The sequence below is a fragment of the Littorina saxatilis genome, linkage group LG6 (genome assembly GCF_037325665.1).
Source record: "Littorina saxatilis isolate snail1 linkage group LG6, US_GU_Lsax_2.0, whole genome shotgun sequence".
NCBI classification, from domain to species: Eukaryota; Metazoa; Mollusca; class Gastropoda; order Littorinimorpha; family Littorinidae; genus Littorina; species Littorina saxatilis.
Genome location: NC_090250.1, coordinates 31336031 through 31348530, shown reverse-complemented (window position 1 = coordinate 31348530; position 12500 = coordinate 31336031). Strand labels below are relative to the sequence as shown.

General features: G+C 42.1%; 1 protein-coding gene across 1 annotated transcript in view; it reads right to left on the bottom strand.

The window, feature by feature from the left end:
* LOC138969005 (uncharacterized) overlaps positions 1-11799 on the bottom strand; it is a 14165-nt gene extending 2366 nt beyond the window's left edge. Inside the window, exons 1-5 of the mRNA XM_070341694.1 lie at positions 11449-11799; positions 10343-10535; positions 9660-9757; positions 4712-4840; positions 2599-2799 (exon numbers count right to left, since the gene is read on the bottom strand). Coding sequence (XP_070197795.1) covers positions 2599-2799; positions 4712-4840; positions 9660-9757; positions 10343-10535; positions 11449-11515 — 688 coding nt within the window. The 5' untranslated portion in view covers positions 11516-11799. The remainder of the gene's footprint in view (positions 1-2598; positions 2800-4711; positions 4841-9659; positions 9758-10342; positions 10536-11448) is intronic.
* Between the last annotated feature and the right edge of the window lie 701 nt (positions 11800-12500).

Here is a 12500-nt window from a genome sequence, read left to right as displayed (position 1 = left end):
ATCTTATTCCTTGTCGGTTCCTGATTCCAAAAACATATAGATGTGATATGTTTGGATTAAAAACACGCTCAGAAAGTTAAAACAAAGAGAGGTACAGAAAAGCGTGCTATCCTTCTTAGCGCAACTACTACCCCGCTCTTCTTGTCAATTTCACTGCCTTTGCCGTGAGCGGTGGACTGACGATGCTACGAGTATACGGTCTTGCTGAAAAATGGCAGCTACTTGACTAAATATTGTATTTTCGCCTTACGCGACTTGTTTCTTTTTTTGTGGTCATAAACAAAACAAACCTGATTAACTGCGTGTCATATAAAACTGTCGAGCACACTTATTCTTGAATGTTATGGAAATTAAAAGAAGTTGTTCCTCTGCAAGTGTGTGAATGTAGGCATTATAGTAGCCTTTTTGTGTTATATGCAGTTTCCATCTTGTTGAGCCCGACGCCTATGCCTGGCAAGACCAGAGCGATGCTTATACCGCTTCATGCACGCATTGCATAAATAAGCGTAGCCAGTAGAGTGGGTGATTTGGTGGTCACGAAGATACTTTCTTCTCATGAACGACTTTTGACAGGTTTGGCACTAAAACCCCGGCTTTTCACCCAGACATATATGCTTGTCCAGACTGCGTTTGTGTGCGTACGATTTTTTGCAAACACCACACTGGAAAGGTTTGGTGCCTGCATGCTTGTTCATATGAGACTGGTAATCTACCTGTCGACCAAACCTCTTGTCACAAACTATGCATACAAAACGAGATTCGTTGCCATGTTTCTCACGTTTGTGATTGTCCAATGTTCGCTTGTGTTTGTATGCTGATCCGCATTCGTCACACAAATGGAGGAGACCAACCTTCTTCGGTGTAGAAGTCTGTAAAGGGACTGTCTCACCTATAGTCACCTCACTACTGATGTCTAGGTAGCTGTCGATTACTTCCCCAGACACCTCCCCGGCAGATAGCGTGTGGTCGCTGGTCTCCATCTGTCAAATAAAAACGCTTCAAACGGGTCAGTTTTGCTGTGCATGATGTGCTTTTTCAGCGCGCATGTGCGGGGGGGCGTAGTAGGCACTCCGGCAAAAATGCGGGGGACCTTATCTGGTGTCTGCGGGGGACCTTACCCACTGAGAATCGAGTACCACAAAATAACGCTAGATTAGAGCAGCTTATCCACGATGCTGGTGCCCAAAAACGCGCATACAAGGCTGCAAGGTATCGAAGATTAAACTGTGAGTATTAAAATAGTGTTTTAAATGGTAGTTCTAGGTTAATTTGTACGAAATTGAGACCTCTCTGTATAATTTTAACGGACTTCAGCAGAAAATCGAACGCCACTGTTCACGAGTACACAACAAGACATAAGTTACATATTATACATATAGCCTAGGCAATTCTGCTTCAGAATATCTATACTTGATAATGTGATTTGCCACAACGTACCTTCACAGGGCAATTCCTTTGCGAGATAACAATTTTGCTTCCGCGTGCGGGGGAACGAATTGGGTGTTGTTCCTGCGGTGGAAAAAACTAGGCGTGCCACCGTCTACGGCGTGGTAATGTGCAAGCCCTAGCGTGTGACTATACTATACTCAATCATCATCTTGTTTTAAGGAGTCTAGAACGATTATTTAGGAGCCTAGTATCTCAAACAACTTTAAGCCAGAAGTAATAAACAAGTCGCGTAAGGCGAAAATACAACATTTAGTCAAGTAGCTGTCGAACTCACAGAATGAAACTGAACGCAATGCAACGCAGCAAGACCGTATACTCGTAGCATCGTCAGTCCACCGCTCATGGCAAAGGCAGTGAAATTGACAAGAAGAGCGGGGTAGTAGTTGCGCTGAGAAGGATAGCACGCTTTTCTGTACCTCTCTTCGTTTTAACTTTCTGAGCGTGTTTTCAATCCAAACATATCATATCTATATGTTTTTAGAATCAGGAACCGACAAGGAATAAGATGAAAGTGTTTTTAAATTGATTTCGAAAATTTAATTTTGATAATAATTTTTATATATTTAATTTTCAGAGCTTGTTTTTAATCCAAATATAACATATTTATATGTTTTTGGAATCAGCAAATAATGGAGAATAAGATAAACGTAAATTTGGATAGTTTTATAAAAACAAATTTTTTTTTACAATTTTCAGATTTTTAATGACCAAAGTCATTAATTAAATTTTAAGCCACCAAGCTGAAATGCAATACCGAAGTCCGAGCTTCGTCGAACATTACTTGACCAAAATTTCAACTAATTTGGTTAAAAAATGAGGGCGTGACAGTGCCGCCTCAACTTTCACGAAAAGCCGGATATGACGTCATCAAAGACATTTATCAAAAAAATGAAAACAATGTATGGGTATATCATACCCAGGAACTCTCATGTCAAATTTCATAAAGATCGGTCCAGTAGTTTGGTCTGAATCGCTCTACACGCACGCACGCGCACACACACACACACACACACACACACACACACACACATACACACACACACACATACACCACGACCCTCGTCTCGATTCCCCCCTCTATGTTAAAACATTTAGTCATAACTTGACTAAATGTAACAAAACCAAGACTTAGGACATTTCAACACTGACCAGAAAATAGAATCTTTGTCCCGCATGTTGTGTAGTTAACGTGCGCCGTTGCGCGGTCCTTACAAAAGTCCAGTTCAGAGTCCGAGCTGCTGCACCCACTGTTGTCTTTGATATAATCAAATGAAGCAAGTAGATCATTGGGGCACTGGGTCTTTGATGACGCAATTTGTGTGACGTCAATGTCGCCAATACCGCTAGGCCCTTAAACAAAAACAAAAAAGTTTTTTAAAAAAACAAAGGATTTCTAAAAAGAACAAGTCGCGTAAGGCGAAAATACAATATTTAGTCAAGTAGCTGTCGAACTCACAGAATGAAATTGAACGCAATGCCATTTTACTCGTAGCATCGTCAGGCCACCGCTCATGGCAAAGGCAGTGAAATTGACAAGAAGAGCGGGGTAGTAGTTGCGCTAAGAAGGATAGCACGCTTTTCTGTACCTCTCTTTGTTTTAACTTTCTGAGCGTGTTTTTAATCCAAACATATCATATCTATATGTTGTTGGAATCAGGAACCGACAAGAAATAAGATGAAAGTGTTTTTAAATTGATTTGGACAATTTAATTTTGATAATAATTTTTATATATTTAATTTTCAGAGCTTGTTTTTAATCCGAATATAACATATTTATATGTTTTTGGAATCAGCAAATGATGGAGAATAAGATAAACGTAAATTTGGATCGTTTTATAAATTTTTTTTTTTTTTACAATTTTCCGATTTTTAATGACCAAAGTCATTAATTAATTTTTAAGCCACCACGCTGAAATGCAATACCGAAGTCCGGGCTTCGTCGAAGATTACCTGACCAAAATTTGAACCAATTTGGTTGAAAAATGAGGGCGTGACAGTGCCGCCTCAACTTTCACGAAAAGCCGGATATGACGTCATCAAAGACATTTATCAAAAAAAAGAAAACAACGTTCGGGGATTTCATACCCAGGAACTCTCATGTCAAATTTCATAAAGATCGGTCCAGTAGTTTAGTCTGAATCGCTCTACACACACACACGCACACACGCACACACGCACACACGCACACACGCACATACACCACGACCCTCGTTTCGATTCCCCCTCGATGTTAAAATATTTAGTCAAAACTTGACTAAATATAAAAAGAAAAATCTGATCTAGATCAGAGCGGGAAGGGAGATAGGATTCTGAAAATAATGAACTAACTACCACTCGTGGTATATATCGGACTTCCACTGTTTACGTACACTTGCCATTTTGAATCATTCTCAAAATCACGACAATCAAGAGACAGAGAAATGAGTTCTTCCGCATAGAACTGCCTGGAATAAAATAAAGTACTTCTTCTTCTTCTTCTTCTTCTTCTTCGTTCATGGGCTTAGACACCCACGTTCACTCATGTTTTTAGCACGAGTGGATTTTTACGTGTATGACCGTTTTTACCCCGCCATTCAGGCAGCCATACGCCGATTTTGGGGGAGGCATGATGGGTATTTTTGTGTTTCTATAACCCACCGAACTCTGACATGGATTACAAGATCTTTTCCGTGCGCACTTGGTCTTGTGCTTGCGTGTACACACGAAGGGGGTTAAGTCACTAGCAGGTCTGCACATAAGTTGACCTGGGAGATCGGAAAAATCTCCACTCTTAACCCACCAGGCGGCAGCGACCGGGATTCGAACTCACGACCTCCCGATTAGGAGGCCGACGTTTTACCACCACGCCACAGCGCCCGTCTAAACAAAGTACTGTGCGTAACAACTTTTGTACCTCATCGGGTGCACTTTCTTTCACGAACACTACTCAAGAAAGAAGGAACACCCGCGCAGGTCAAGACAGACATGCATAAATGCATACTCACTTATTACTCGCATTGCAATTTGGGATTTGAGCCGTTTGTGACATACAGAAGATGCATCAAAGGATTTTTGACTGATTAAACCACGATTGAAACTGCAAAACCCTTACAGAAGAACGCATTGGACCAAACCCACTTTTTAATTCAGGCCTAAAGGGTCAAAAAGTCGCGAATATTCACGAAGGAGAAGGCTCGAAAGCTACAGTCAGCTTCCGCGCATGCCAAGACGCTCTCACTCAATCGTTACCTGAAGAGAGAAGTTCTTCAAAGGTCTGACTTACATTTGTAGAGCATGGTGGGAAGAACGTTGTCCGGATGCAGCGAGCACACCTCCGCCACAGGCGGAACAGGGTCCGTTTTCGGCCTTTGAACCACTCGTTCACCTATGTATGATCCGTTGTCTGCGGTGGCTGCAACAATATCAATTTATATGTCTGAAACATGTGCTGGGCATAAGGAAGACAGTGTGCCAAAACAGGCTCTGTAGCCTGAAACAATAACAGGCATTAACAAGTCGCGTAAGGCGAAAATACAATATTTAGTCAAGTAGCTGTCGAACTCACAGAATGAAACTGAACGCAACGCAACGCAGCAAGACCGTATACTCGTAGCATCGTCACTCCACCGCCCGTGGCAAAGGCAGTGCCCGTGGAATTGACAAGAAGAGCGGGGTATTCGTTGCGCTGAGAAGGATAGCACGCTTTTCTGTACCTCTCTTCGTTTTAACTTTCTGAGCGTGTTTTTAATCCAAACATATCATATCTATATATTTTTGGAATCAGGAACCGACAAGGAATAAGATGAAAGTGTTTTTAAATTGATTTCGAAAAAAAATTTTGATAATAATTTTTATATATTTAATTTTCAGAGCTTGTTTTTAATCCGAATATAACATATTTATATGTTTTTGGAATCAGCAAATGATGGAGAATAAGATAAACGTAAATTTGGGTCGTTTTATAAATTTTTATTTTTTTTTACAATTTTCCGATTTTTAATGACCAAAGTCATTAATTAATTTTTAAGCCACCAAGCTGAAATGCAATACCGAACCCCGGGCTTCGTCGAAGATTACTTGACCAAACTTTGAACCAATTTGGTTGAAAAATGAGGGCGTGACAGTGCCGCCTCAACTTTCACGAAAAGCCGGATATGACGTCATGAAAGACATTTATCAAAAAAATGAAAAAAACGTTCGGGGATTTCATACCCAGGAACTCTCATGTCAAATTTCATAAAGATCGGTCCAGTAGTTTAGTCTGAATCGCTCTACACACACACACACACACACACACGCACACACATACACCACGACCCTCGTTTCGATTCCCCCTCGATGTTAAAATATTTAGTCAAAACTTGACTAAATATAACAAGTCGCGTAAGGCGAAAATACAATATTTAGTCAAGTAGCTGTCGAACTCACAGAATAAAACTGAACGCAACGCAACGCAGCAAGACCGTATACTCGTAGCATCGTCACTCCACCGCCCGTGGCAAAGGCAGTGCCCGTGGAATTGACAAGAAGAGCGGGATATTCGTTGCGCTGAGAAGGATAGCACGCTTTTCTGTACCTCTCTTCGTTTTAACTTTCTGAGCGTGTTTTTAATCCAAACATATCATATCTATATGTTTTTGGAATCAGGAACCGACAAGGAATAAGATGAAAGTGTTTTTAAAACGATTTCGAAAAAAAAATTTGATAATAAATTTTATATATTTAATTTTCAGAGCTTGTTTTTAATCCGAATATAACATATTTATATGTTTTTGGAATCAGCAAATGATGGAGAATAAGATAAACGTAAATTTGGATTGTTTTATAAATTTTTAATTTTTTTTACAATTTTCCGATTTTTAATGACCAAAGTCATCAATTAATTTTTAAGCCACCAAGCTGAAATGCAATACCGAACCCCGGGCTTCGTCGAAGATTACTTGACCAAACTTTGAACCAATTTGGTTGAAAAATGAGGGCGTGACAGTGCCGCCTCAACTTTCACGAAAAGCCGGATATGACGTCATCAAAAACATTTATCAAAAAAATGAAAAAAACGTTCGGGGATTTCATACCCAGGAACTCTCATGTCAAATTTCATAAAGATCGGTCCAGTAGTTTAGTCTGAATCGCTCTACACACACACACACACACACACACACACGCACACACATACACCATACCCTCGTTTCGATTCCCCCTCGATGTTAAAATATTTAGTCAAAACTTGACTAAATATAAAAATGAGCAAGCGAGCTTCATCCCTGAAGGCAAACTACTTCTCATGAAAACCTTTCTTCTAACCGCCTCAGATCTGACCAGTCTTTGACATGGAATAAGATCATCTTTCCATTTGGTCATATACGTAGAGGTTACATGCCGAGTCTCAGTGATTATCAAAAATAATGGTCGAAGTTAGCGGATCATGAAAAATGCGAGCTTCAGCGAGCTTTTTCATGACCGCGAACTGAGACCATTATTTTTAATATTAATCACTGAGACGAGGTATGTAACCTCTTTATTCCTCCTTTCTTCAGTTATTCAAAGAAAAGAGGAATTTTTGTGCGAAAGTTTGATCGAATCCAAATCACTCAACCAGTCTACCTGCGCTGGCGATTGAATAATGCGCGGTTGTATAGTTCAGGGAAAATCAATCAATTCTGTTAACACTTCTTGTCAGTTTCCTTGTTTTGGACTAAAATCAAGTACACAGTTATGTTGTTATTCTGCTGTGCCGGTAAAGGCAGATAGTGTGTGTTCTGGTCATGTTTTGGTATCGCTTAGGAAATGTTCTTTCTTCGAATGGGACAAGCAGACGAACTTTTGCACCCGTGTTCCAACGTTAAAAACTGTATGAAGTTCCGTTTTCTGGGGCAAAATAGTGTATGAAACCGCTGTATGTTCTTTAAATTGATGCGATGTGTGCATTTGGTTGGGTGTGATCTGTTTATAAAATGAAATATTGTCGAAAACTAACCGTCGGATAGCAGTCTCTTGTCCAAGCAACTCAGTTCAGAAAATTTGGAAGGGGAACTACTCTTGTCGTACGCGAGTTACTTGCCTTGGGAGTTTGCGTGCACTCATAAGAGATCTAAAGCGAGTTTCTCTGCACTGATCGTTAGATTTGGATTTAGAAAACAACCAAACTCATAGATTGTATATGGAGATTAATGTGTTCAAGCCTGTAGTTGCCAGTTTAAATGCAGTATGTTTGTATTGTTTGGTCTAGAGATGTATATTTCGTACATTGGAGCGTTCGGAACTTTTCAATCGCTAAAGTAGTTCCCTCAAAGTCTAACTCATCAACATGTGAGCTATCGAGGATTCAGGCCCGTTGTTGGGTAAGTGATTTTGGTTGTTGGGTAAGTTACCGAAAAATAACTAGCCCTACACCTTTACAGAGAGAAAGAAGCAGAGGGGGGAATAACACACAATAACAGCCAGGGTGCGCTCTGTGCTCACTGGATTTTTTCTTACTATTATTTTAACTTCCCCCCCCCCCCTCCCTCCTCAAAAACATTCCAACTGTGCACAGAGCGCACCCAGGCTGTTCTCTGTTTGTATGTGAACAAGGGGAGCCATGGTCTTAGTCCATGTAATACTCCTGTCACACTAGGGTTGCGTCCTCATGGCGTTCCCGCGACGTCCTAGAAAAATGAAGAACGCCGAGGTGCGCGCAGTAGGGTCTCCTACAGCGCCGGAGCAACGCGGTGGCATCTCCATTTGACGCAGTGGAGTCGCCATGAACGCCATGCAACGGCGCTCACTTTGAGCATGCACAAAGTACGCGCCGTCGCTCGGCGTTCTGATATGCGCGTGGTAGGAACGCCGTAGGGTCGCCGTAGGGTCGCCGTAGCAGCGCAGTAAGGACTCCTACCGCGCCACAACAGCTCCGCGGGCTCGCAATGCTGACGCAGGGCCGGACTAGGTAAGTACAAGGGGGGGTTACAGATGAGGGTCCAGGGGGCGAAGCCCCTTGGTGGGGCACCCAGGGGGCGAAGCCCCCTTGGTGGGGGTTGCAAGGGGGCAAAGCCCCCTTGAAGCTGAACGTTTGTTGATGTTTCTGGAGGGAAAGGAAGCCTCTCCTTGAACGAAAAAGGTAAATTCGACAGCAAGCTGTATAGGCAATGAAGAAGAATTGAGATTGTAAGGACTCATACTTTTCATCATAAAAAAAAATTAATAAATGCGTTTGGGAGGTACATGCTTTAGCCAGGGGGGGGGGGTTGGGGTTGCGCAACCCCTGTAACCCCCCCCCCCCCCCCCCCCCCTAGTCCGGCCCTGGGACGCAGTGGTAGTCGGCGGCGCTTGCACGGAGACCTCACGGAGATGTCACTGCGCTTTTACCGCGTTTGCAAGGCGTTTGTACGGAGACGTCACGGAGTCCTTGGGGATGTCACTGCGCTTCTACCGCGTCCGTCAGCGTTGGCAGGGCGTTGGCAGGAAGTTGCCAGTGCGTTGTGATTCAACCCCATAACGCAGAGTACACTCCCCTGGCGTATACACGCACTTCCGCTTAATCGACACGCCGTGGACGCGCAGTGACAACTCCTAGCACGCTGTGAGCACGCCGTGAGAGCGCAGTCAATCGCAGAATTTTCCTGCGATCCCACGGCGCTCTGAGAAATTTACAACGCCGCGGGAACGCCTTGAGGACGCAGCCCTAGTGTGACTGTGTTCACGTGAAAGAGTATGGTTTTAACTGTTGTCCATGTTGGCAGCGTTTCGTCGTTTATCTGTCTCTCTGTCCGCCCGATTGTCCGTCTGACCGTATTTTTGCTTTTTCTTTCCTGTACTTCGGGGCTGAGGTGCACGAAGCAAAAATGAGTGCCACCCAAACGGAAGAGAACAAACCGCAGGGTCTGATTGGTTGAAATCACAACAAATCTCAATTCCAACCAATCAAACACTGCGGGTGGCTCCCGTTTGGGTGGTAACTGCCTCGTGCACCTCAGCCCAGTTCTCATATTTTTGTTGTTGATTTCTCTCTCAGAATTATAATTTGTTTCCCTCCTAGCTGTCGAACAGGAAGAACATGTACCGCTACAACTTCTGTTAAAATGAAAGCCAATAAATAACCTAGGCTATACTGACTAACTTAATCTAATGACATGAAATCAAACCAAGTAGAGTGATATAACAAAAGATCAAGCTACAGTAGATTAAATCAAATCTAATTAGAATAAATAGATAATACGTTAAATGGAACAATGAAGAATGCAAAAGCTTACGTGTCAGAGGGTAAAGGAGAAATGACATATCGGTTGATCTAACCAGCTTCCAGCAAAAGTAGGCGTCGACTTGGCTCGCATCTACGTTGCGAACGGCGCTGAAGTGAGGAAGAGAGGTAGGGGGAACATGAACAAACTTACACGCAAATCAAGGAGGGGTGGGCGTGCGGGGGGGTGGGGTGTGCTTAAAGCGGGATGCAGCTGCATCGTTTTTCAGACTTTTCTTTAACATTTAGATTTGTCAAATCAATGTTTGATTCGTTTACTTATTCATAAAATGTACATCAACAGGTATGAAAACAACGAAAAGCCCACAGCTTATAGCGGTGTCTTAAGAGAAGAAATACAATTAATAAGTATGCAAATGGCTAACAGGTTATTACATATTATACAAACAAACAGTTGTCAGTTTTAACGTAGAAATACCATCCAACCAACAACAAAAATAACACAATAATTGTGCCAAAACAACATTGAGATGAAACAGACAGAGAGGGAGGCGGGAGAGAGAGAGAGAGAGAGAGAGAGAGAGAGAGAGAGAGAGAGAGAGAGAGAGAGAGAGAGAGAGAGAGAGAGAGAGAGGAGGGGAGTGGAATAGAGAGATGGGGGAGAGGCAGAGTAAAAAGAACTTCAAATTAAGGAAGGAGAAGAAAACAATCAGCTTTGAATGAAAACAGACTCACAAAACGTATTGAAATTCAAAACTATATTCGCAGGTAAACTCGGTAAACAATTCCCCTGCCGCCGCCAGTTGATGTCCGAGCATTGCTGTGTGGTTGAAAGTGATGGGGCTCCCAGTGTTAGTTCTGTACCACGTACCCAGCAGTGAAAGGGGTAGCTGGCATCCACTCTCATCCTGGCCGTAGGCACCCGGAACTGTCCGACAGCGGAGTTTAATTCTTACATCTACAATGTTTGTTTATATGTTTGTTTGTTCTTGATGTTTTCCTTTGTTTTATTTCGTTCTTTCTTTTTTCTTTCTTTCTTTCTTTCTTTCTTTCTTTTTTCGTTCATTCTTTCGTTGTTTCGTTCTTTTTGTCTGTCTGTCTGACTGAGCTGTCTGTCTGTCTGTCTGTCTGTCTGTCTGTATGTCTGTATGTCTGCCTCTCTGTCTGTATGTATGTCTGCCTCTCTGTCTGCCTGTCTGCCTGTCTGTCTGTCTGTCTGTCTGTCTGTCTGTCTTGTCTGTCGTCTGTCTGTCTGTCTGTCTGTCAGTCAGTCTGTCAGTCAGTCTGTCTGTCTGTCTTGTCTGTTTGTCTGTCTGTCTGTCTGTCTGTCTGTCTGTCTGTCTGTCTGTCTGTCTGCCTGTCTGCCTGTCTGTCTGTCTGTCTGTCTGTCTGTCTGGCTGTCTGTCTGTCAGTCTGTCTGTCTGTTTGTATGTTTGTATGTATGTCTGCCTCTCTGTCTGCCTGTCTTTCTTTCATTCTTTCCTCGTTCTTCCCATGAAATACCATTGCAGCACAAGTGGATAAAATACTACTTCTAGTATAATAGACTTCTGATTGCAGTTATAGCAGTTTACATGCTTGGTAATATGCGCAACACGGCATAACATCTCTCTGTTTCAAAAGTGATAGTCTTTGTTTGAAAACATTGACATCTTTTGATGAATTAAAACTAGTTTAAGTGGCACGCGGACAATTTGCTACAATGTGCAAATGGGGGTGGGGGGACGGGGTTATTAAGTCTTTTCTCATGCTTGATATCCAACACAGAAACGAATGTTGATACGGTAAGAGAAAGACATCAAATATATCAGTAGAGTAAGTGCAAGTTCATTCATACTCACCGAATGAGGAAACACAAATCAACGACAGAAGAAAAGTCCACCACCCCAGCGACCCACCTCGCCTCATGGTGAAAGTACTGTAAATGCTGGTGATAGTACCTTTTTCCAAGTTTCCCAGTTTCGTTCTGAAACGTTATGTGAATTAACAACAAGAACAGCCTTCTACTGTTAATCTTTCTCGCGTTACGTTATCCTAACTTAATTCTTTCTAGAACGGGTAAGTGTGGAATCGGTGCTACACGCAACGCATCTGGCACAAATATCAAACTCTAATATCAGTCTTAAGGACGTGTTGACTGGTGCCCTTGCAGTGTCCGGGAATGAACTGCGTTGTTGGCTAGTGTTGTAAAGAGCGTCTCTAACCACGAAGCACACTCACACGCGGTTTTCGGTACACAATGAATAACAAGTCGCGTAAGGCGAAAATACAACATTTAGTCAAGTAGCTGTCGAACTCACAGAATGAAACTGAACGCAATGCCATTTTTCAGCAAGACCGTATACTCGTAGCATCGTCAGTCCACCGCTCATGGCAAAGGCAGTGAAATTGACAAGAAGAGCGGGGTAGTAGTTGCGCTAAGAAGGATAGCACGCTTTTCTGTACCTCTCTTTGTTTTAACTTTCTGAGCGTGTTTTTAATCCAAACATATCATATCTATATGTTTTTGGAATCAGGAACCGACAAGGAATAAGATGAAAGTGTTTTTAAATTGATTTCGACAATTTAATTTTGATAATAATTGTTATATATTTAATTTTCAGAGCTTGTTTTTAATCCAAATATAACATATTTATATGTTTTTGGAATCAGAAAATGATGGAAAATAAGATGAACGTAAATTTGGATCGTTTTATAAATTTTTATTTTTTTTTACAATTTTCAGATTTTTAATGACCAAAGTCATTAATTAATTTTTAAGCCACCAAGCTGAAATGCAATACCGAAGTTCGGGCTTCGTCGAAAATTACTTGACCAAAATTTCAACCAATTTGGTTGAAAAATGAGGGCGTGACAGTGCCGCCTCAACTTTCACGAAAAGCCGGATATGACG